Here is a 10070-nt window from a genome sequence, read left to right on the forward strand (position 1 = left end):
GGGGAGGTGTATGGGTGTGGATAGGGAGGGTGTGGTGGGGAGGGGAGTGGTGGGGGATGGTGGATGGTGGAAGGGGTGTGGTGGGGGTGACTGTGCAGGGAGAGGGGAATGATGGGAGGGGATATATAGAGGGGGAGGGTGGGGATGATGGATTAAATTAGTACATGAAGAAAGGTCAGCCAGTCCAACAAGCACCCAGCACCATGGTGACAACAGCACTGGGATGAGATTCTCCATAACCCAGCCACACCGCATCACCATGGAAACCCCTGGAATATGACCAAACTGGCCTGCCACTCAATATGATCATGTTGGGTTCTCTTTCTCAATGCCATGTTCCCATTTCTCCTCATACCCTTTAAAAAGGTACCTATCTTTATCATGAATATATTCAGTGACTAGCCCACCATAGCCTTCTGTGGTAGAGAATTCCACTGGTTCACAATCCTCTCAGTGAAAAAAAAATCACACTTCGTCTAATCTTCTCCCATCATTATAACAATCAGGTAAAATGATGTACTTTTGGAAAATTCATCCACGGGATGAGGGCGTCGCTGGCTAGGCAGCATTTATTGTCCATCCCTAATTGCTCAGAGGGCAGTTCAGAGTCAACCACGTTGCTGTGGGTCTGGAGTTACATGTAGGCCAGACCAGATAAGGATGGCAGTTTCCTTCCCTAAAGGACATTAGTGAACCAGATGGGTTTTTACCCAACAATTGATATGTTGTGCCCCGCTCCCGCCCTCAATAACAGTTATTGGCTTGGCACAAAGAGGAAAAGAGTCAAAATTGTATTAACAAATAAGTGCTTTTATTGGTTGATTAAAACAGACATACAACTTGGTTAAGAAAGGGTTAAAATCAGGCATGCAATTCATACAATACTAAAATCTATGCACACACCCACTGGGTTTCTCAGACGTCCCCTGAACAGACTCAGAAATGAAAGGCTAATACTGGAGAATTGGAGCTCATGCTGGCCAGGCCATTCCCCAGGTACTCAGCGTAACCTTCATGCTTCCAAGCATAGGCTCCTCCAATTCAGGAAAGGTTGATCTCCAGAGATTGTGCTGTTGTCACACCTATTTTTATCCTTATCTTCCCAAACTGTGATGTCTTACTTCTCATTGGTTCTGGTTCATCTGGTGAGCCTGTATTTTCCCGTTGTAGGCTCCCTTCAAGGACACGGTTAGCATTACCTCATTGATGTTCCATTCAAATAAGGAATTATACCTTATATCATTCCTCTGAGCTGGCCCAGTTCAAACTGGTTTCAGACAGCACAAGACAGTGGCTGGGGATCGGGTAAGTTGAGTTCACAAGCTGCTGTTTATACCATATGAGCAATCCTTGGCTGACAATGGTCATCATTGGACTGTCAATCCCAAATTTTTATTGAATTCAAATTCTACCATCTGCCATGGCAGGATTCGAACCCAGGTCCCCAGAACATTACTTGGGGTCTCTGGATTAACAGTCAAGCAATAATACCATGAGGCCTGCTTTTAACCCTTTCTTAACCAAATTGTATGTCTGTTTTAATGAGCCAATAAAGCCAATTATTTGTTGATACAGACTTGACTCTTCTTACTGAACCCTTTACTCTGACCTCTTCAAGATTGGAAAGGGTGGGGAGCAGGGGAGGGAATTGATAGGGTAGGAATAGAGTGGTCCCCTCTTTTAGGGAAACTGGGGTTGGGTGCTCCATCCAGGAGCCACAAACATAAGAAATTGATCCAGTCGGGAATTCAGGAGAAACCTCTTTATCCCGAGAGTGCTGAGAACGTGGAACACATTCCCACAGGGAGTGGCTGAGGTGAATAACAAAGTTCAATTGGATTGAAAGCTGGATAAAGGCACAGCAGGGATATGCTAACAGGGTGAGATACAGGGATAGTAGGAACTGCCGATGCTGGAGAATCTGAGATAACACAGCAGGCCAAGCAGCATCAGAGGAGCAGGAAAGCTGACCTTTCGGGCCTAGACCCTTCTTCAGAAATGGGGGAGGGGAAGGGGGTTCTGAAATAAATAGGGAGAGAGGGGGAGGCAGATAGAAGATGGATAGAGGAGAAGATAGGTGGAGAGGAGACAGACAGGTCAAAGAGGCGGGGATGGAGCCAGTAAAGGTGAGTGTAGGTGGGGAGTTAGGGAGGGGATAGGTCAGTGCAGGGAGGACGGACAGGTCAAGGGAGCGGGATGAGGTTAGTAGGTAGGAGATGGGGGTGGGGCTTGAGGTGGGAGGAGGGGATAGGTGGGAGGAAGGACAGGTTAGGGAGGCGGGGTGAGCTGTGTGTGTACAGGCAGGTGGTTTATATGAAGCATAAGCACCTGACTGAAAATAATGATAAAGCAAGGGGAAGTTTCCTCTCCTAACTCCTCAGCAGATGGGAACCAGCCCAAGGGAGGATTCAGAATCTGAATCACACAATTCCCACTTTGGTGAAAGCCCCATTTACATGCACAAACCAAGTTTTTGTTGAATCAGTCACTCGGGTTGCACTGAGCAAATTAATAGCTCGAGATATATTGCTTGCAGCACAAGCACAATGGGCCAAATGGCCTCATTGGTTGTCATAATGTTCCACAATCCTATAGTAAGGAATGGATGAACATTTGAGAAGGAATATTAAATAATATGGGGATAGGACTTTTCCAGTTGGAGAGATAGCACACAAATGTTGGGCTGAATTGTCTCCATTTGTTAATCTCAGCAGATCTGGCAGCATCTGTGAAGGAAAAAAACAGAGTTAACACTTCAGATCCAATGGCCCTTCCTTGGGCCCGAAATGTTAACTCTGTTTTTTCCCTTCACAGATGATGCCAGACCTGCTGAGCTTTTCCAGCAACTTTGTTTTTGTTCCTGATTTACAGCATCCACAGTTCTTTCAATTTCCATTTGTTAATCTATGGTTATTTTTTGTCATAGACTTGGTCAGTACAATCAGCTTTAAACTTGTCGGATGGAACTAACAGGGAATTGTGTGATCTTATATTCTGAGTGGAAATTCCTTAGAAATTTTAATTGCAAATCTTTGATTTGCAAATACTTCAAATTCCTCTGGCAAGTGGGTCAGTGATCAGGGATTGGCAAGGAACCAGAGGGAAAATACAGAAATAGTAGGAACTGCAGATGCTGGAGAATCTGAGATAACAAGGTGTAGAGCTGGATGAACACAGCAGGCCAGGCAGCATCAGAGGAGCAGGAAGGCTGACATTTCGGGCCTAGACACTTCTTCAGAAAATATGAAGAACTGTTTTTACACAGAGTGCTGTTAAGGTTTGGAATGCACTACCTGAAACAGCGGACAAACCTGTTCCTCAGGAACTTCTAAAAGATCGTTTTAGTGAGGAGTTTTATTGCAGAGAGACTCATTTGCAGGCTATGGGGAGACAGCTGAAAGCTGGGTCTGAATTAAATCGCTCTTTCTAAGAGCTGAAACAGGCACAATGGGCTGAATGCTCTCATTCCGTGCTGTAACATTTGACGACACCATGAATCACAGACCCTAACCCTAGCACAGACAGACACAAACAGCATTACTTGACCTTATTTCAAGTTTATTCAGATACAAAACACCACCAACATTCAAGAGAATGCAAATACATGATCTTTTAGCACCACAGGCAGCAAACTGTCAGATATTTCCAGAGAGTCCGTTATCATTACTATAACTTGGAGAGAGCCAGAGATGAATGTGACTTACATTAGCATCAAAGGTCTGGAGACCAGTGTGTCATATAGTCATAAAGATGGAAAATGAGTTCAATTCCCACCCCGGCTGAGGTTAATATGAGGGACTCTCCTTCTCAACCTCTGCCCTCATTTGAGGCATGGTGACTCTCAGGTTAAACCACCACAAGTTGCGACTCTCTCTCCAATGGGGGACAGTCCTATTGTCTACAGTACAGTAAAAGGCCTCGCGGGCCACTGAGTTTGCACTGGTCAAAAACACCGACCTAACTATTTAATTTCTTCTCTGAACAGTCATCACCAGTGGATATGCTACTGACGAGGGACTGGGAAGTGGGAGGGGGTGAAGGGTTGGCTGGACCTCCAGCGGGAGCAGGTAGTGGGAATCTGGGAGTAGGGAAGAGGCCTGCACCAGGAGCAAGGCCTCCTTGAGCCTGGGAGTAATGGCTAGCATGAGATTGGGAATCCGCACAGGGAGTGGGAGAGAATGAACTCTCTCCATTCTATCTTCGAGGCTTTACACCCAGGCAGCACCATCATCAGCTGCTCTCCACCAACCAGAATGATGGCAGTTTGCTCTCAGCTCTTTGTGGATTCTGCAGATTGCAGTCATTGGAAACACAGCCAGAGCCTTTATCTAATCTATCGGCCATTCTACCACTAACCCCATCGTGATCTCAGGGCAACAGTAGCAGGATAGAGTAGGACAGAAATTAAGCTACTGCACCAAACACAGAAAGGGTAGGCCTAATAATCAGGCTTAATAGCTCCTCCACCACAGTTTGTGAAGCTGAAGTTAGTTTAAAACAGCGCTCCTCAAACTTTCTCCCACTGTGATCCCACATAAAGGCTTTAAAAACTGTTGCAACCCCTCAGATGTGTTGCAAGAGTGGGGTAAGAGGAGTGGGGTGGGGGTTGAGAGAGCAGGAACCCAGCTGTTATAACCTGGTCAGAACTCTATTGCTGTCTCAGCTCCAACCCCCAAACCTCACCTGGGGTCCCAAACCCCACTTTGGGACACACTGGTCAGAAACATTTGGAAATCGATAATTGGTAGGGAAAAAAGATCACAACAGTGTGAAAACACACTTGGTTCGCAGATGCCTTTCAGGGAAGGAAATTTACCAGTTTGGCTGATATTGAATTGACTCCAGGACATTCTTTAAATGAATCAGCAGCCCAGATTTCAATCAGACAATAAACATTTCTATAAAACAAAATACTGCAGATGCTGGAGAAACTCAGCAGATCTGGCAGCATGAGTGAAGAGAAAGCAGAGCTTTTAAAAGACATTTAGACAGACAGACACATGAACAGGCAGGAAAGAGTGAGATGCGGGCCACATACAGGCAGGTTAGTTTAGAATGACAGCATGGTCAGCACGGACATGGTGGGCCAAATGGCCTGTTCCTGTGCTGTAATGTTCTATGTTCTATATAACGTTTAGGGCACAATAACCCTTCTTCACTACTGCAAACATTAACACTGGATAAATGCTCACTGTAAAAGTAATTTGATTTCCTTTATAGTGGACTGGTGTAAACGTAAGTCTCAACAACGTTCTGCAAAGGGGCAGCTTAAAAAATGAGTTGGAAGAAAGGAATTGCATTTATCCTTTCACAGCCTCAGGATTCCCCAAATGGTTTACAGAGGTTAAAGGAAGAGTAGTCACTGTTGTAATGTAGGAATTGCGCACAATTTGCACACAAGTGTAGTCTACAGCACTGAAAGAGGCCCTTCAGGCCATCGAGTCTGTGCTAGTCAATAACTACCACCTTGTAGTGACTATAAGAAGGTAAGCCAGGTGGACCTCATGGAAAATGAGTTCCCTGTTATGGGCTATTAACCTGGTCCAATCAGGGAGCCCTGGCTGACATAAAACGATGAATGTCAGGCACTGTCAAAAGCTATGCATTTGTGAATAAAGGGTGATTGGTGGTAAGATGCCAGCCTTTTAAAACTTATTTACACCTAACTATTCTAATCCCATTTTGCAACCCACAGCCCAGTATATTTTGGCATTGCAAGTGAACATCTAAATACTTCCTAAATATTATGAGGGTGTCTGCCTCTCCTACTCTTACAGGCAGTGAGTTCTAGATTCTCACCAGCCTCTGGGTGAAAAAAAGGTTTTCAACAAAATGTGTATTTCTCACCCCATTGTTTAATCTTCTACATTCACCCAAGGGACAGATACAGTCTCCATATAAAGTCACAACCCAAATATTCTTAGCTAGATTTCTCATATTTCTCTTTTAAAATATTGCTTATTGTACAGGTCAGTGAAGGCAGTGCTACAAACTTGGTGGCTGAATGAGTTGTGAAATAATTGGCAGATCCATCATTTAACTGCAGAGTTGGCGGTACAGGGAACCGGAGACCAGTGCGTTCATTGCTCAGAGTTGGTTTATCGATTACTGCTGTGAACTATCTTTGATTTGTTTTCCCACAGCAGCACCAAGGACCAGCAACTGGATACAGTTCACCTCGTTCCGCGGCACTTTACGGAGAGAAGGGAATTCGACGGACAGTCCGTGTGGTACCAGTTGAGAGATTTGTCTGAATCATGGCTAATAGATTAAAACAAAAAGCATCACATCATTTAAACATTTCAAAAATTTGTCATGTCTAACTAGCTTCGGGCTCGTAGGTACTGCTCATTCAATCCAAGGTGCTTTCCTCAAAACTCAATTTACAGTAACATCGATACATTTCAGATCCTGCTACAGTCTCCTTTCTTCCACATCTCTCTCCACAATCATGTGGCACGGAGTCCATCATTATACATCCTGCTGTCTTGTTACACTGCACTAATCTGTCAAATTTGAACTACAGTTAACATCTGTGTCACACAAGAACAAGCAGAGACCATCTCCAGGTGGTCAGAGACTAGGAATCCTGCAGCGAGTATTTCACCTCCTGTCTCCCCAAAGCCTGTCCACCATCGACCAGTTACAAGTCAGGAGTGTGATCGAATACTCCCCACTTGCCTGGATGGGTGCAGCCCCAACAACACTTAAGAAGCTTGACACCATCCAGGACAAAGTAGCCCGCTTGATTGGCATCACATCCACAAACTCCATCACCCACTCCCTCCACCACCGATGCAGCAGTGTGTACTATCTACAAGATGCACTGCAGAAATTCACCAAAGATCCTTAGTCAGCACCTTCCAAACCCACGACCACTTCTATCCAGAAGGACAAGGGCAGCAGATACATGGGAACACTACCCACTGCAAGCTCCCCTCCAAGCCACTGACCATCCTGACATGGAAATATATCCCCCTTCCTTCCATGTCTCAAGATCAAAATCCTGGAATTCCCTCCCTAACGACATTGTGGATTAACCTACAGCACAGGGACTGCAGTGGTTCAAGAAGGAAGCTCACCACCACCTTTTCCAGAGTCATAACCACCAGTCTGATTCCAGGGACAACAGGACTGATGAATAGCGAGAGATTGGATCAGTTAGGACTATATTCACTGGAGTTTAGTCAATTGTTAATTTTCCCAGTGGCAGAAATCACAGGTTCTGAAGACACTGTCGAAAGGCAGGCAGGTTGCTGCAGTGCATCTTGTTAACAGTGCACACTGCTGCTACTGTGTGTGGTCATACAGGGACGGAACGTTGAGATTGGTAGGTGTGGTGCTAATCAAGTGGGCTGCTTTGTCCTGGATGGTGTCAAGCTTCTTGAGTGTTGTTGGAGCTGCACCCATCCAGGCAAGTGGAGATATTCCATCACACAACTGACTTGTTAGGAATTAGGTGGTGAATTACTTGCTACAGAATTCCCAGCCTCTGACATGCTGAAGATGATCAATGCATGGCATCTGTGTAGCACAAATAATACTTGCCACATATCAGCCTAAGCACAGATGTTGACCAGGTCTTGCTGCATTTGGACATGGACTGCTTCAGTATCTGAGGAGTCACGAATGGTGCTGAATATTGTGCAATCATCGGTGAACATCCCCACTTCTGACCTTATGATGGAGAGAAGGTCATTGATGAAGCAGCTGAAGGTGGTTGGGCCTAGGGTAGGGTAGGCCCTTGTAGGAGAATCTAAGACCCAAGGGCACAGCCTTAGAGTAAAGGGAAGACCTTTTAGAACAGAGATAAGGAGAAACTACTTCAGCCAGAGAGCGGTGAACCTATGGAATTCACTGCCACAGAAGGCTGTGGAGGCCAGGTCATTGAGTACACTTAAGACTGAGATAGATAGGTTCTTGGGGATCAAGGATTATGGGGAGAAAGCAGGAGAATGGGGTTGAGGAGCTTATCAGCCATTGAATGGTGGAGCAGACTCGGTGGGCTGAATGGCCTAATTTCTGCTCCTATGTCTTATGGTGTCATGGTCTTGGCTGTTCCAAACTGCAACAAGAGTTTCTGGTGAATGAGTTGGTCCCCGAAAGGTAAATAATAAACCATGGAAACTCATGGGATGGGTGTATGTTCACCGGGGAATGACAACTAGATTTTTTTTACATAGGGTTCTGTTGACTTTTTGATCTTTTATTACAGTGTCCCACCCAGGGATGTCTTACTTGTTTAATATTTATTTAAAAGTGGAAATACAACATGGAAACATCATTACAAGAAGAGTTGAGCCCATCCAGGAGCATCCCTTACCTGAGAAGTCCAGTTTGTACTTGCTGTTACCAACGTAGAAGATCACGCTGCTTTGCTGGTTCTGCAGGTATTCTGATTCAATCTCCTGACTGCTGACTGAACATTCGGTGTCTGTTCCTCTCTGAGAGACACAGGGCAATGTCAGAATGGCTACAGTGCCAATAGGCCTGGTAGGCCATGATCCTTATGTTGTCAACATTGTACAAGATCATCTCAGTCTGTTTGAGACCTGGTCTGCTGGCCAATCAGTTCAGGATAGCACCAGGAAACATCAAAACATCCAGTATAGTATGGAAAGATGGATCTGGAGGATGGTATTGGCTACCTCTCATGTTATTCTTTCATGGGATGTGGGCAGCGCTGGCAAGTCCAACATTTGTTGCCCATCCTTAATTGCCCTTGAGCCAAGTGGCTTGCTCAGCCATCTCGGGGGCAATTAGGACTCAACTATATTTGCGTGTGTCTGGAGTCACATGTAGACCTGATCGGGTAAGGATGGCAGATTTGCTTCTCTGATGGATATTAATAGACTAGATGGTTTCATGGTCAGCACTAATAAGACAAATGTTAAATTCCATTAATAAAATTCAATTAAGCTTGAATTCAAATCCCCAGGACATTAACCTGAGCCTCTGGATTGCTCATCCACCATCTTACTGACCCATGGTCAGTCCAGTGCCAATTGGTTACCTTTCACATTGCTGCTGGATTGAATTGAGCGAGACTGACAACTCAGAGACTGATACCCTTTATCAACCTCCAAGTAAAGTGGATGACAAATAACGTTCACAGTGTAAGAAGTCAGGCAAGCAGTAATGTGTATCAGGAAAATGTTGGCACATTGGGCTGAAGATCAGCCCCTAGTGTTTGGTTCTGAATGAGGGATGCGGATGTGGAGGTGGAGGCTCGTGATGACAAACGCAGTGTCAAAACTCTGATAGTCTGCTTCTCCTTGGCTGGAGCTCAGTCCTCACTTCCTCCCATCCCTCTCCCAGAACAATCTTCTTGGGGCGTTTGCACATTCTCCCCGTGTCTGCGTGGGTTTCCTCCGGGTGCTCTGGTTTCCTCCCACAGTCCAAAGACGTGTAGGCCAGGTGGATTAGCCGAATACCGGGATACAGTAGGGCGGTGGGTCTGGGTAGGAAGCTCTTCGGAGGGTCAGTGTAGACAGATGGGCCGAATGGCCTGCTTCCACACTGTAGCAATTCTACAAACCTGTACATCATAAGCTGTGACCGGGATACTATGTTCCATTGGTGCCACTTGACAGAACACTCTGGGGGCTACATCGTGTGAGGCCTTTGTATTTACACACTGGGAGAGAGTGGGTGTAATCACTGGCAGACGATGGTTCAGCTTTTATTGATCATAGTTTCCCCAAAACAGTCCCTTACCCGCTTCTTGTAGTCGAACCAGGTCCCATGGTTTCCTGAAAACTGCCAAATGTATTGCTGTCGCTGCTCAGAGAGGTTCAAATGGTTCATCGAATCAGAAAGACTAAGCATCACCAAACAAAAATACAGGTTTTCAATGCATTGCCTGGGATGTAAGCCCTATTCATACACAGAATAAAAAAAAACTCCACTTCAAAACTAACCAAGTGCCCAGTGGCGGGCACCAGTTTGCTCAGTTGGCTGGATGGCTGCTTTGAACCACAGAGTAATGTCAACAGCGTGGGTTCAGTTCATGTTTTTCCACCCACATGAAGCTGTCATCATCTCAACCCATTGAAACATCACAAACTCTG

The 10070-nt window shown here is 45.5% G+C and overlaps 1 protein-coding gene across 1 annotated transcript; it reads right to left on the reverse strand.

The window, feature by feature from the left end:
• Positions 1-3541: 3541 nt before the first annotated feature.
• Positions 3542-9873, reverse strand: LOC125485315 (protein mono-ADP-ribosyltransferase PARP11-like). The gene is made up of 3 exons (XM_048607487.1): positions 9718-9873; positions 8324-8444; positions 3542-6261 (listed from the first exon to the last, which is right to left on the reverse strand). Exons 1-3 carry the CDS (start codon positions 9826-9828, stop codon positions 6194-6196), a joined length of 300 nt encoding a protein of 99 aa, XP_048463444.1. The 5' UTR covers positions 9829-9873; the 3' UTR covers positions 3542-6193.
• Positions 9874-10070: the final 197 nt, after the last annotated feature.

This window comes from Rhincodon typus, chromosome 18, assembly GCF_021869965.1.
Source record: "Rhincodon typus isolate 14 chromosome 18, sRhiTyp1.1, whole genome shotgun sequence".
Classification (NCBI taxonomy): Eukaryota; Metazoa; Chordata; class Chondrichthyes; order Orectolobiformes; family Rhincodontidae; genus Rhincodon; species Rhincodon typus.

Coding starts and splice junctions, on each gene's coding strand:
- LOC125485315 (XM_048607487.1), bottom strand. CDS start 9,828: ATGCTTAGTCTTTCTGATTCGATGAACCATTTGAACCTCTCTGAGCAG. Junction 8,445..9,717: donor GGTTCGACTACAAGAAGCGG/GTAAGGGACTGT, acceptor TGTGTCTCTCAG/AGAGGAACAGACACCGAATG. Junction 6,262..8,323: donor GTACAAACTGGACTTCTCAG/GTAAGGGATGCT, acceptor TTAATCTATTAG/CCATGATTCAGACAAATCTC.